Source organism: Schistosoma mansoni, chromosome W (genome assembly GCF_000237925.1).
Source record: "Schistosoma mansoni strain Puerto Rico chromosome W, complete genome".
NCBI lineage: Eukaryota > Metazoa > Platyhelminthes > Trematoda > Strigeidida > Schistosomatidae > Schistosoma > Schistosoma mansoni.
Window position 1 is genome coordinate 30,002,387 of NC_031502.1, and position 16,027 is coordinate 30,018,413.

At 35.8% G+C, this 16,027-nt stretch overlaps 1 protein-coding gene across 1 annotated transcript in view; it reads left to right on the plus strand.

The window, feature by feature from the left end:
• Positions 1-14,355, plus strand: part of Smp_155480 (putative heat shock protein 70 (hsp70)-interacting protein) — a gene marked incomplete at both ends in the record, with an annotated part of 17,632 nt that extends 3,277 nt beyond the window's left edge. The window contains 9 exons of the mRNA XM_018789313.1: positions 8,263-8,375; positions 8,415-8,523; positions 8,567-8,728; positions 8,767-8,844; positions 8,885-9,096; positions 10,054-10,220; positions 11,265-11,361; positions 13,038-13,120; positions 14,262-14,355. Of these exons, the coding sequence (XP_018654769.1) occupies positions 8,263-8,375; positions 8,415-8,523; positions 8,567-8,728; positions 8,767-8,844; positions 8,885-9,096; positions 10,054-10,220; positions 11,265-11,361; positions 13,038-13,120; positions 14,262-14,355 (1,115 nt within the window). The remainder of the gene's footprint in view (positions 1-8,262; positions 8,376-8,414; positions 8,524-8,566; positions 8,729-8,766; positions 8,845-8,884; positions 9,097-10,053; positions 10,221-11,264; positions 11,362-13,037; positions 13,121-14,261) is intronic.
• Positions 14,356-16,027: the final 1,672 nt, after the last annotated feature.

Sequence of the window (16,027 nt, forward strand, 5' to 3'; positions counted from 1 at the left end):
AGGCTGTTATTGGTGTTCTGTACTAGGCAGATAGCAGCACTGACAAGTACTCTAGACTGCTCGTACGGGTTTCGTGTGTCACTAGTCCGGTCAATAAGTCGCTGCTCTTTAATTGGCGGTTTTATCACTTCATATATAACAAGGCGCCGACTCAGACACACGTTATGACAGTATCCGAACGTGGTCTGGTCAAAATGGTTAACCTAGCTTTTTCACCTAGGAGAGTGTCTAATAAATTGATGAAATCAGCATCAATGTCAGAGACCTACATAACAATTTTTCTCGGAAATTTATTTGTTGTTACATTCCCACTATAATTCCTGCTATCATTAATATCAGCATCATGACTAAACAATATCTGTCCACTTTCCCACTTATCACCCCTGTCTATTTGTTATTCTTTAATTTCATCCTTTTACATTGTTTGAATAGACTATTTATTTGTCTATTCTGACAGTTATCTTCACTTTGTTACTCTATATACTACCTCTCAATTTTTCACGTTCCAACCAACTAGTCATCTACCTGATAATACGGTTGCCAGTGATCTTAGTAACCCCGTTGCCTAAAACGAAAAGCATTCACTGATAATCGGAAAACTTTTATTCGGTAATTAACTGACAAATTCACAAGGAGAGGCGTAGATGACTGACTGGACTACTATCACTGAACGATACCGACGATCGGAAACCATACTGCAACATCAATAGATAAAAGCTGAGAAATGAACCAGCCCATTGAAATCAAGAACAAAAATATTATCTGATGACTTCAGTGAGTTTGTTTTAGCCTTTAAAGATAAGCTGGCCACCATGTACTCACTTACTCACTTGAGCTTGTAGAGCGCGTGGGAACAAAATTAATGAGTCTTCCTAAATCTTCCTACTATCAGCTCTTAAAACGCCTAAACGTTTCCACTTATCTTCTCGTACAACGCGAGGTGACTTAATGTTGGCATTCTGTATCTTTAATTAAGACTGAGGTGTTAATGTGTCTCATCTTTTTGTCCCTTCCACTACTGATACTCTTCGTGGCCATAGGAAAATGGCTCATTTTAAATGTTGTCGAGGATTTCGGATGTCGTTATTTATCACCTATTAACAGCATTTTTCCGTCACATGTCAATTTTCGTAATCTCTGTGCTTGTTACATAGCGTTTGTTCCAGTTTATTAATAGCTTGACGCATTTTTTGCTCACAACATGGGTGAATGTTTGGTAGATCCAGTTTGGTTATTTGTAACAACGCAAACTCAGGCGAGTAGAATTCACCATTTATCAAGTCAAAAAGAGAACGAAATCAGAGTTTCAAGTAAAAATGAGCTTTAAAAACATTTACACATGACTCACCTCCTTAATAATGACAGTGAAGGTTGAAGCAGTTGAGCGTTAGACTATTTATGGATATTATATGACTTACTAATACACATCTGTAAATAGTTCTATCCATTATAAATATCGTCGTCTTCGGCTGAACTGACATATTAATATGTCGGGTATCTGAGAAAGAATAATTATATGAGTAACAACCGACGTTGATAGCCTTTTCTGCCTGCTTTCTGAACATATACAGGAATTGTGTATAACATTACTGTGAGCATCACATAAATTAGTCAAATATTCCTCAAAGGTTAAGCGATGCTTGTTTGTTTTGAGCATGGTAACTAAAACATGTCGTAGTTAATACTAGTTTATGATATGTCAGCCATAGTGTTAACAAATAGATTTATGTTAACAGAATCCGAAATCACAGTCGAAATCACAAACAAGGTTTTAATGCATGTGACGAGTAATATCTAAATAGTGCGTACCAGTTATTTCAATATTGTATGTAAACAGTGAATTAGTAATAGTATTATGGACGTTGTAAGTTGATTTTTCTCAGATTTCATATTACTGAATAAAGTTTTTCAATACGTTTATTTAGTGCCTGCAGTTTGTTTGTTAACACTAAATAACTAGATGAAATTCTAGGAGGGTTAGAGGATGAAGGGTACTGTTTACAACAAGTAAGACACTTGTAGGTACATCCTGTCAGCTGCTATTTCTTTTACCTGTTGAATTTGATACTGATAATGCAGTTTAATAGTCTGTTTCACGATCGGTTTGTTGTTTTTCGGAATTGCATGAAGCTGAGAAGGTCCCCATACGCTTTCTGATGTGCAATCTATGGCTTCTATCAACTAATTGAAAGGCTCAAACCTTTCTAATAATCAAGTTTATGCCTGTAAAAAACTTAGCGAATTTCTGAATATGGAAGATTATGTGGAGAGATAATTTATAAGTTGATAGTGACTGTGTTTTACATTGACTACTGCCACGTCTATTCATCTAATGAATTATATAAACATAAATATAACAACTGTACAGTATTTTGCATTACAAATCTTATTAGTATGTATAATTATAGTCTAGTTCGGTACCAATACTACTCTGATAAGAGACCTGATCCAAGAACGGTAAATTTGTCATGTGGCTGCCTAATCTGCAAGATCCTACGTGGAAGTCGCATCACTGTCTACACTGACCTATTGTATCGTGACAATTACCAATGATACTTAGTACTTCTTAAGAACACATTTATACTGGGGATAGAATAATATATTTAATGTGAATAGTAATAAGTTACACGTAACGACCACGCCTGCAGGACAGGGCCATGCCATCCGATTGAATGGATGTCACCACGTCCATCACTGCCGAAGAAGACAAAAATAAAAATTCGGCAAAAGTGTATTGGTGCATCATTGCTACCGGCACAGAAACAACAACATTTGATGCAGAAAAATCAGTTTATAAGCTGGATATATAGTTAAGTTAAAAATGCTACTACGAAAAACTTTTTATAGTGAACAGCCCTTGTCACGTCTCCACACTTTGTTGTATTCCAATCCATATTTACTATTGTAGAGAATACTACACAAAGAAAGGCGTTGGAGAGACTACAGCCTTACCTATTTATCGATGATTCTTAAGTGAAAATTGACTTCGTTGAATCTGTACATAGTGTTTGCTTAGACTGGATAGTTTTGATTATGGAAGTGTGAGTGTTATCTATCTTCCATCAACTGCAGTATCTAAGAATATGATGGACTATACAGTTTATATTTCGCAGTTGATCGAGCTTACGTATAAGAGTTCGTCTTCCTATGTATACTAGTAGCATATGACGGCAAGGACACCGGCATGTGAAAATTTATTCACGATGCAGGTTATGTCTGCTCATAATTTTTTTTGCTTCCAGAGAAACAGAACAGGACGCTATCGACCAAATTAACCCCCAAAATTTACCACGACCGGACAAAATGTTTCCAAAAATGGCGAGATTGGGAAGTTACGAAGCAACAATCGTTTCAACGTGTGCACTACGAGCTTTGGAATAAAAGTTGATATACAGGAATGGATAGGAAGCTTCTTATGTGACCGCAGACAGGGAGTGAGGGTCAATGGAACGCTATCCGAATGGAAACCGGTCAAAAGTGATGTACCCCAAGACACCTTCTTAGGCCTTTTACTTTTCTTTCTGTATGATAATGAACTACCTTTATTACTTAAGTCGTCGACGTTATTGTTTGCGGATGATGTTAAAATCTGGAGAATAATAGGAAGTGAGACTGATCGTTGTTATCTACAAGCAGATTTAGACGAATAAGTTAGATGGGCTCATGATTGGGGCTTGGAAGTTAATTCCAGGAAGAGCGTGCTCATGCACATCGAACACGGTAATAGTTACTATTATTCCATTAATGTTACGTCTCTTCCACGCGTTCAAGAACATAAAGACTTAGGAGTAACTATGAGTCACGACTTGAAAACTACAACGCACTGCAATGAGGCTGCTTCCAAAGGTTATCGTGCGCTATGGTCACTTCGCAGAGCATTTAAATGCTTTGACGAGGATATGTTTCGAATTTTATACCCCACCTATGTAAGGTCACACTTAGAATACTGTATCCAAGCAGCTAGCTCATGTCTGATAAAAGATACTAAATCACTTGAGCGTGTCCAGCATGTAGGGACAAAATTAGTGAAGGGTCTTTCTAAACTCCCTTACGATGAGCGTTTGAAACGTCTAAACCTTTTCCCCTTATCTTATCGTAGGACACGAGGTGACCTTATGCTGGCATTTCGTATCTTTAATTATGATCTGGGTGTTAATATGTCTTATCTTTTTGCTCCCTCCAGCACTAATAATCTCCCAGGTCATAGCAAGAAGGTTCTGAAACCGCGATCTAATAAACTAAAGGTGGGGTCCCGTTTTTCTCATCGAGTGGTCAATGACTGGAACGCTTTACCAGAACAAGTGGTATCAGCACCACCAGTGAACATTTTCAAGAAGAAGCTAGACTTTCACTGGAAGGTAATCTGTCAGGATTAACACAGGTTCATCAACCTACTATCCTTATTACTGAAGACTGAAGACAGATAGAGCTAAATCAATGTTCTTCGTAATTATTTTGTAGTTTTGCTGCAGCAAAAGACCACTTATATATAAGAAAACCTGATATTCATGCAACCCAACAGACACCCAACAGACCCTGAGCAATTGAAATACGGAATGACCGCCTCCTGTCCGGCCTTTCAAGGTCGTTTAAACGAAACGGCGGGTGGTTTTAAAAGATCTGATCTGCACCAAAAACAAGTATTCGACGCATTTTTGTCTAGCGATTTATAATAATCTAATTCTTGCGTTTCAAAAGACTGCCTTCATTGGATTTATTCTTCATTCAGTTCACATGCTATGCTTTTCCGTTTATCAAAGTCGAATCATGCCTTTCAGTGAAGTGGTAACAGGTTAATTTATTTGACCTTATCATGCATGTGACAAGCAGGCTATCTAAAGGACCATACCTGTGATAATTTACTTCTTAATAAAATATCATGGTCTGCATTTAAATCTTTAACTTGGAGGTAAATGGTTCTTAAAAATTCTAAGCTGACTGGGAACGGACGAAAGATAAACTTTTCCATTTTAACTTTAATAATACATAGTGGTCAGGCTTGCATATTCTAATGACCCAATGGATCTATATTAGCGAGAATATTTATTCTTTCACGTCCTAACACACCAGGCAGTTTGATCTGTAAGTTGTAATTTTAAAAGTTAGAAACTCATGGTCTGGGACAGATTTTTACTTCTGAATGTACAGACGTCTAACGGTAGTAAAGGATTTTTGTTAGATAACCGGCGTTTATGACGGCATTTCCTCTGGATAACGGATGGGAAGCGTAGGGATGGCCTCAGAAATTACACGCCACTTTGTTTCTCTCTTCAGTGTTAAGGCCCTATAGGTACAGTTTTAGGTCGTTTGAAGCTACTCAATAGGGCGCCTTCCATGACTGATCTCAAGCAGTTGTCTGTTTTTCACTCCATTCGTGCTTCCTAGTCTTATAGATCACTCTCAACACAGTCTCTTTTGTAGGGCAACGTGCAAGTGACAACTTACCTCTTACAACACGTGAAATCACCTCGTCCATCATTAAGCCCTATCTTCACCACCTATCCAAAATAGATTTACGGGTCACATAACTTATTTTCGTGCCATATCAGTGGCTTTGGTTTTTGCATGTTATCTGATATGTCAGAATTACTGTGGTCGAACCTGCCTTTTTTATTATGAACTATCGTCCAGAAGAACTGTCTCCAGCTTTCTTTTCTTTCATATACTTTACGAAAAACTACTTGTGACTTTAAAGAAATCCGATATTCATATTGGTGCGGCTGTGTTGCTGGGACTGCCGAATAGTTGCTATTAATTACAATGAAGCAATATTGCTACACCGACTCAAGAAAGGAAAATAGTGTAAATCTCGACTTGTTCATTTACCGACCACTGATCAAAGAGACATCAAAGCTTACAATAAGGTGTGTAACATTTTAAATTTTCAGTGAATGGATAAATTTTGAAGGAGCAATAGTTGACATAAATTAGTTAACAGTCCTGTTTCTATATAACTTACAAAATGGATAAGCTTGCCTGCTTGACTGAGAAATATAACTCGTCACTGAGTTGTACGTTTGTTTTTTAACCCAACTCTATACTTCTCTTTGTGAATCCGACCACAGCTTAGACTCCTCTGCCCCACTTTCTTTTTTGAAGGATATCTCGCCAACATTACCGTTTCTAAGTGTCTTTTGGGACCGAAATTTCGTGCAGTTGTATTTTGTAACTTACTACTTACGTACGCCTGTTACTCCCAATGGAGCATAGGCTACTGACCAGCATTCTCCAACCCACTCTGTCCGCAGCCTTCCTTTCTAGTTCTATCCAACTTTTGTTCATTCTCCCCATGTATGTCTCCATTTCTCGGCGTAATGTGTTCTTTGGTCTTCTTCTTTTCCTTTGACCTTCAGGATTCCATGTGAGGGCTTGTCCTGTGACTCAGTTGGGTTATTTTCTCAATGTGTGTCCTATCCACTTCCAGCGCTTCCTCCTGATTTCTCCCTCCACTGGAATCTGGTTTGTTGTCTCTCACAGTAACTTGTTGCTGATGGTGTCTGGCCAACGGATCTGAAGTATCTTACTTAGACAACTGTTAATAAACACCTGTATATTCTGGATGATGGCTTTCGTAGTTTTCCACGTCTCCGCCCCATACACTAAAACTGTCTTGACATTTGTATTCAAAATTCTGATCTTGGTGTTGGTTGACAATTTTTTTGAGTTCCAGATGTTCTTCAGTTGTAAATATGCCGTTCTTGCTTTGCCGATCCGCGCCCTCACATCTGCATCTGATCCACTGTGTTCATCAATGATGCTGCCCAGATATGTAAAGGTTTTCACATCCTCCAAAGCTTCTTCGTCAAGTGTCATTCGATTGGTGCATGCTTTATTGTATCGGAGAGTCTTGCTTTTCCATTTGTTTATATTGAGACCTACTTCTGCTGAGGCTGCTGCTACTCTGGTCGTTTTCTCCTGCATTTGTTGTTGCGAGTGTGATAGAAGAGCCAGATCATCTGCGAAGTCTAGACCTTCCAGCTGCATCCTAGCTGTGCACTGTATCCCACGCTTTCCCCCAGATGTTGACATCATAATCCAGTCGATCACCAGGAGAAAGAGAAAGGGCGAGAGTAAGCAACCTTACCTGACACCGGTCTTTACTTCAAACGAGTCAATGAGTTGTCCTCTATGCACGATTTTGCAGTCTAATTCATCATAGGAATTCCGTATGATATTGACTATCTTCTCAGGCACGCCATAGTGTTGTCCTATCCACGCTATCAAATGCTTTCTCTCAGTCAATGATGTTGATGTGGAGTGATGAATTCCATTCAACTTATTGTTCCACAATGATCCGTAGAGTTTCGATTTGGTCTGTACACGATCGATCCTTATGTAGCTACAGGTGCAGTTTGTATTTTATTACAGTCATTCTTAAGTTGTTATTGGTGTACTACCAACATGGCATGTCGCAGAAGTTCCCTATATTTCGATAACCTAGTAGTGATAATGTTAATAACACGACTAAATAATTGTTCTGTCTCTCCCGTCATCTTCAAAAGTCATGCAATTCCCGGTGTCATGAAAAACTTTGTGAAATAGCACACTGTACCGCAGATTAATCTGGTGATAATAATTATCTTTATCCATAAATGTGCTCAATCAACGCCTGAGAACTATAAAAACTGACTGGTTTTGTTAAGATATGTTGAAATATCAATGATTCACTGTGTTTACTGGTCGCTAGATAAATATGTTGTAAAATAAACCATTCCAAAGCCGTTTATGCTATTATAATTCCATTCTATTTTATCTGAATTACTCAGTCTTTTATGAAACTTAATAGCTTGCACGCTATTTCAAGAGAAGGAAACTGAGGAATATTGCCTGCAACTTTCCTGGTACGGCCAAGGACGAGAAGAGTCCACTCTTTCGAAATGCTCTCACATGGCCACGCGTATACAGCCACTGACAGGGAAATCCTACTCACTGCCTTCTCGTGGCAGGGGTGTTGTTCACGAAATTGAGGGGATAAAAAGCAAATGTCACCGGCTACCATAGGACTGCATCTCTTAACGTTCTACACTGTCTTGTGGATTAGGCCTCTAGGTCGAAGGTTCGGGAAGTGGCCCTCTAGGAAAACCACTTGCTACGGTTTGGACACCCGAATAGTGTTCCAGCCCTCACACAAATCTAATGGCGAAGTGTGGTGCATATATATTTGATGCCTTCTTGTGCCAATGTTTGTGTTAAAATAAGACAAATAAATATCTTATAGTGCTAGGTTACTTACAACTGTTATTCTTCATTTTCCCCACTTAGGTTTGTTTAATCGTCATTTAAATTCTCCATATATTACATGGAAATACAAAATGAGTGTGGCCAAGAATTCACTGAGTAACACGGAAAATTCTAACGATGCTATCGATTGGGATGTATGCCTACTTTTTATTCGATTATGTCATGTATTCTAGGATATGGTTAATCATCCAGCATTTGGGGCAGATATTGATCCCAAAGCAGGCTTACATCCAGCTACTGAAGCTTTGCAAGCACTGAAATATGAGTCAGAAGATCCAGATGGTAAGTTCACGTGCCGCACTGACTGGTTTTTTTTAATGATAAGCTAATGCTCGTAGTTATAAAGAAGAAGGAAATTATTATTATAAGAGAAAAGAATTTTTTAAAGCAATATTGTCCTATACAGGTGGCCTACGTGCAAAGTCATCAGATCGTAAATTAAATGCAATATTGTATACCAATAGAGCAGTATGTCACTTCTATCTAAGTAAGTGTTATCTTCAAAATCCTCATTCTTTTTTTTAGAGAATTACCGATCATGTATTCGTGATTGTAAGTCTGCTGTTAGTTTGTCACCGGATTATATTAAAGCATATGTAAAAGGTTTAAAGTTTTTTTTAATACTAAAACAATTCATTATTAGGAATCGAAGCGTGCATGGCACTTTCAAAAGTTGATGAAGCTTTAGAATTGTCATCAGCCGGCTTAAATGTACTGCCTTCTTCTCCTGAATTACTTGAAATGCAGCATAAAGTTCTTAAAAAGCAAATGGAATTAGATAAGGAGGTTGAACAGCGATCGAAATTGGATTGTAGAAAAGAAAATGATATGAATGCTGAATATGAGATTTTAAGGGTAATTAATCAATTTTTATTGTTAATTGACAATATAAAACTTTGCATTTTATCACAACTTTTTATAACCATATGTTTGGTCGTGGTCAAATTTTGATGGTGTTCGAAAATAGACAACTTGGTACTTAGTTATTTAAATATACTCAGAATCCCTTCACATGAAGTCATTTTCTATTTTGATATTCTAACTTTATTCAAGAAACTTCGCTGAAATATGTAGTTTAACTAAGTAATTTACTTGTTCTGCATTTTATGGTCTCAGTTTACTTATTACGGGCTTCTGAGTGTTTTTTATTCGACTGACTATTACATTTAGGTTCTATGCAATCAAGAAATGATTTCAATTCATACTACTTATCTTGGAAACATACAATCCCCGGTTGTTAAGACTCTTTAATCCTGTCACAAAAATATGCCTGATAATTGAACCCTAAGATATTTTGGAGGGTAGGTCAGTTTAAACTACCAACCTCAGTGTACTAAGCCGTAGCTCTGAAACCTGGTTTCCTACGTGATGGGTATTTTCTGCATAAAACTGTTTTCAAAAGCTGCCATAGTGATTAGCAAGAGTTTAACTAGCAAATAGTTTTCAAAGTAGAAGACTTTAATTTAATATTATGATTTTGCCAAACAATTTTCCTCGAAAAGGCAATTTCTGAATTTTTAACCATTTATCTTATAATCAGAAGAGGTTTTGTGGAGATTTCAGTATTTTCATAGTTGAAAAAAAACAGAAGAATATGACGTTAATGCTTATCAAAATCCACTGTTGACTTCAGCACGTATAACGTGTCATTTACCTGAGTTTAATGAATCCTCCAACACCTGGTTAAGAAACTATCTTCTGATTTATACTCTGATTGTCTGCGAATACCATGAATTCTCCTAAATGCTTCGCTTACAGCTTTTAGTTTTTTGAGACTTGACATTCATATCTTATCACTTTTACACTATCTAGTCACGTGGAATTGATGTTAATCTCAAATTAAAACCTATTGATATGCCAGAAGTCAGTTGTTCCACATTTTATGTGGATTCATTGGGGAAATTTCACTGGCCTATTCTTTTTATGTATCCTGAATTCGGACAAACTGATTTCCTCCGTGATGTAATTGAATCAAGCACGTAGGTTTTCTATGTTATACGGTTTTATATTTTTCTAGTGTTACATCCTCTCCATTTTTTGTCTCAATGACAATAGATATCAGTTAAATCGTTATTAGAAATTATTCAGTCTCCAAAAATTGGGGGTACCGTTGTATCCTTGAGATTCTTTAACTGTATAGCCCTACACTTGCTAGCTTTCTCCATCACTTGACTTTAGGTCACTTAGTGACAAAGTATACACAAAGTATACGCAAAACTTTGAACCAGACAACCTATCAGTCCGTTCAAAGCAAAATAAATAAATTGACGTTGAAACTTACTGTCCATTATACAGAATTTGAATATTTAAACTACCGAGTTAGAACTTCATAAGTCTAATGGTTTTTATTGCAACGAATAAATTTTACACTCCTTACAAAATCTTGATCTGACAAAACTTCACACGTCTTATATTAGAAACTGCTATTTTTTTTTACTATACTCCAATAGATTGGATAGCTTTTACAAACTCTAAATAGTGTTTTTTATTACAGGGAGTTATAAGTTTGTACATACATGACTTTGTTAATAGGTTTTTGTTTTGTTCTATCAAATTTATTTATTGCATAGTTGTCCACACGTCTAATAATAGTAATGAAGATTATTCTATATGAAACACATCTGTATCAATCTTTCAGCGCTTGACTTGATGAGGAAACAATAATCTGAAAATTCGTTTATCAAAAAGAGTAATTTTAAAAGTGTCCATCAATGAGTTTCTGCATACATTTAAAATAATTATTGTTCATTCACAACCAACAGGTGATTATTTAAGAAATGTTGCTGATTGACTGTAGTGATAAACCTTAGGATCATGAAAGCGGGGGTTACAGGATGTAATATGGTTAAAAATCAATAACAGCTGTAAAAAACATCTAGTTTTCAATCTCACTTCCCACATTTTTTGGTTTGAAAGTAACAGTTTAGATATGAAACTACATAGACATTTTTGTTTAAAATATGGGTTACTCGTAAGTAGTCGAATGATGCAAATTAAGAATCGCTTTTTCAATTTTTATTCAGGATCATTGATTGTTTAAAGTTAGTTTTTGATGTGAATCAGCCTCCTCCGCCGTGGGACCCGAAGCTCCTATACTCCCTTGAAGATGATGCTATAGAGGTAATGTTTTTAATTACAGTATATAATTGTGTTTTTTGAGTGTTATCTTTTAGATTAATATTTCAAACTATATTCCTTTTATTTGTTGTCTAGTATAGTTGATATTACTTTTATTGTTAAGAATTTAAATGTCTTCTAACTGAGCTAATGAGAAATGCGTCAAATTGTGTTGACTGACATTTATGCCAACTCTTACGTCAATAGATGTCTGGAATTGAAGTATATTGTTCTGTGCTATCCTAGTATACTTAGTGATGGGAGAATTCCACTCCTTCATATGTCCATCCACCATGTAAAGTTAGTATCATTAAATTTTGACGATTCTTCATTTAAGAAAGGATCCTAACGAATTAAAATCAGAAACAAATCCGTGGTCTTCAACCATATTTTGTGTGAAACATCAAGTGCTAACTTATGAATTCAATGTACAGGTTGTAGATTTGGTTGAAAAGAAGAGGTTTATAAACATATCACGTGGAACTTTTGCTACCTGTCCAAAGTTGGAGATTGTACGCTGTAGTGTTTCCATAAAATTTAAACTTCCTTTACATCGACCTTCAACACTCATTAGTTATACAATAACAGGGTATCTGCTCTAAAGTGTGTGTAAGTAAAGTGATGTCCCCCACATTTTTGAAGTCAAAAGGTTTTACTCTAAAAAATACCTACATCATGACCTCAACGAAAAAAGCTAAAGAAGAAATGAGACAATGCGTAGCACTGTTTAATTCCACTATTGATATAAGAGAAGGAATCATCGTTCTTTCCCTACTCTTGGATCAATATATCCTACTGACTGATTTTCAGAACGTCAAGTTTGGAGGCATAAATCCATAGAAGTCCTGTTTAAATAACCTAAAACGTTTGTAATACCAAGAAAATAGGTAATAAGAATGGTCGTATTCAAACTGATTGTTTGCACAACTCTACTGATTTGCATTATCATTATTTTTTATTGGACCAATAGTATGTACTGGCTTGATTATGGAATGCAAGAACCACATATCGTTTTTGTATGAAAATGAGTTAATATAATAAAACAACAAGCTAAAAAGCGTTTTCTTTCCTGTTATAATGTCAAATATATCTAGAATATTATAACAAAAATGAATTCAACAGAATGTCGTAAGTGATGTCAAAGACTTAAAATATTCTCTCGTCACTGCTTGGTCTTCAAAATAATTAGAATTCATATTTCCACTCCTTACCCTCTCTTCAGTTTCTGCGTCCATTACTTATCCTGTACAGATCCCAATGCACGAATTGCGTTTGTTGACTTGCAACTAGCCACATTAATGGTTCGTGTGAAATCGTTGTATGAATACCTTCCGGGGACTTACTAAGTATTTGAAGTCAAAATGCCATGTTTTATTTTGCAGAATCTCCAGAAGATTCAGATTGTCAGTAAATACTTGAGTAACTGAATTTGCTGTAGTTTTGTGAAATGCTCTGATAAGTCTTAACTATATAAACAATAAGTAGAGGTTTCGTAATTCACACCTATTTAATCCAGTTGAAATCTTAGCCATTTTTTCAAATCCCGGTCCACACTGTTATGAACTAAAAATCATAGTGTTTTTAACTTTGGGGTCGATTATATGAACCCATACGTAGTATGGGTTCATTCATTTAACGATATTAGGGTTGAGAACTTTCTTTTCTTACTGTTTACCCAGGTTTATTTTGAACATGATAAAATGAAAAAGTTTATTCTTTGTTCACCGCAATGTACAATCAAAAAATTAACTAAACAAAATGGGTAAGTGTTTTTCTCAATAATTATGATCGTGGTAGTTGATTTATCATTTATAAGGTATAATTATAAAAACGTTTATTCAAGAATTGTATAAATTATATAGTGTGGTGGCTACGTGATAAAAACAGTAAACTTTCAATCACTGCGTCTAAATCTCACTCCATTTACTTCAGTTTAATAGTATCGTCCTATTCCTATACGAAAAGCAACGCATAACTTGAAGCCCTATTACATTATGGGAAAAAGTATAACAGTCTGCGGTTTTAAATAGTTCTTTACATAACACAGTCCTTACTTACCAATATCTACAGAACAAAATTTACTCAGATTGTAGTTAGCTAGTTCGTCAACTGAAAAATAAGTCATGAGTGTGTAAATTGTCCTTAAGCGAAATTAACGAGTTATTCTAGCAGTGCTCATTGTTAGTGTTGGGATTATTTGTTTCTGAGAAAACTCTACTACCGTATGTTTTGAAAATAATTATTTCTGAAATCATTACATAAATCTTCCCAATTCTGAACGGATTGGGTGGTTTTTCGCTTTATAAAATTAATTTTCCATTCCTGATCTTCAAGTCCATGTCAAGCGAATGTATGTATACACATGGTTTTTTTAATATACTATCTATAACAGTAGTTAATAAACTCTTCAGTGTTTATTCGTTTGAGTTGTGTTGATAGTTACTGTTATTCGGAAATCTCGTGTAATGGCTACATACATCGATGGGATTATCAACAAGGTTTGTGTATTCGATAAATGACGATATGTTTCAAAATAGTTAACTAATTGTCGTAGACGACTCTCGCTTTCGAAAAAACAAATGTACATATACTGTTCTCGGGAATATTCCATTCTCAGTTCATTTCTTAGATAAATATATACTTTAATTTTGGTGTTTTCATAGGGTGGGGCCGATTTCATTGTAATCATGAATCCATAATGACATGTATACTCAATGCCTCATAGTCTCGAGTAGTTACCTAATGTAATTTAAGTCTCAATGAAAACTATCTTTTAAATAATTATATTTTCACTAATTTATGTTTGAATATTAATATATTTCTACATTGGCATTTCATTCTTTTGTCTACTGCTAGATTTTATCATCAACAAATTGTCGTTTTGTTTCTGTTCTTTTGTGTAGATTTAGTGTCCGCAGAGATCTACTTATTATTTTACATGTGATATCTAAACGATCAACACATTTCTATACTAGTTGGAGAGACGAGAAAATTTAACTCTTTTGACTGTCTAGTTTTACGCGTTATTTGTATACATTATCCCTCTTTTTTTAAATACTGGATAAAATAAAACCCCATTTGTAAAAGAAAAACTTTATCTATTGTTCTTCTGTGTTATCCGTTATTTCTTCGTTCAGAGCTTTTGGCTTATGATCAAAGTAAAAATTTCCGAAAATAACTGATAAGGAAATCCCTAGTGAATTTAAAAACACATCACTGAGATTGAACTCAACATTTTGCAGGATAATGCCCTTAATACTTAATATTGTAGGTGTATAGGATGCATTTAATAATTAGTTATTAATATATTTGTATTGTCGCGCTATGCTGATTAGTATTGGCGATGGTTAGAAGAAAGTTAGGGGCGGCCAAACCAAAACGTGGCATCAGAGTTTGAAGTCACTATCTTCTAGTCTGAGCCATGTTGGTAGATACAGACTACTTGGTTGTAGTCCGCGTGACTATCGTAACCAATGGTTGGAGACTCTAGGTGACATGGCACAGGTGTAATCACTCTTTGTTTTCCCTTAAACCTTGAGAATAAAATTGCTTCATATCTATCTTCCTTCCCGTACTAAATCCTCATATACAACCTTCCCTTTATATATCACTGTTATAATTGGTTTTTGCTAATAAACGATCCAGCTACTCCTATTGCTTAGTATTCTTATACAATGACACTCGACAAGACCCCAAAATCAGAACACGTTGAACAGGAACTAATTGTATTCAAAATAACAATGGTAAGTGAACAGCAATCACTGGTTTGAAAAACGTTCATATATTTATAGTATATACATAAGAAGCTTCTAGATTTTTCTCAGATAATTTATCAGGGCTGATTGGTTTAGAATTAGCCAATCAGCGCGCAGCAACACCATCATGCATGCAACATGCTTTAATCCAATCTATGTCCCGCTAACAATCACCATCACTAAATTAACTACTTCTATGAATTCGGTGTTCATCTTGTTGTGCTAATGAGGTATGGCAAGTTGGACCGATGCATATGTGTGCCTGGTCCTATGTTGTAGTTGACTGACCATTTGTATTGTAAATTATTTTGATCATGCTAGGTTATAAAAAGTAACCAACAGGATGGCCCAATGTAAATCTTGCACTAATTACCATCTTTTTACATGTGGAATCCTGAGGCAAAAAGTGCTCCCATTGGTAATTGAAACCACTTTAGCATTGAGTACTAAATATGACAGTGACTGGTGTAATCATTGATGTACTTCACTACTTGTACACCACAGACCTATCATTTTCAAAATGAGCAACAGTCGACTGAAAAACTAACGAAAATGGTATGGTTTTATTACATAACAAAATAACGACGGATATAACTTGTTTCAATAAGTTTTGTAAACATTCTTGGTTTGCTTGCTCGATATTGAGTGGTTCAGACTGGTATTTTATTACTTATTTAAACACACAAACATTGGCACAAGAAGGCATCAAATATATATGCACCACACTTCGCCATTAGATTTGTGTGAGGGCTGGAACACTATTCGGGTGTCCAAACCGTAGCAAGTGGTTTTCCTAGAGGGCCACTTCCCGAACCTTCGACCTAGAGGCCTAATCCACAAGACAGTGTAGAACATTAGGAGATGCAGTCCTGTGGTAGCTGGTGACCAACAATAGGTTCATACGCCATTTGTTT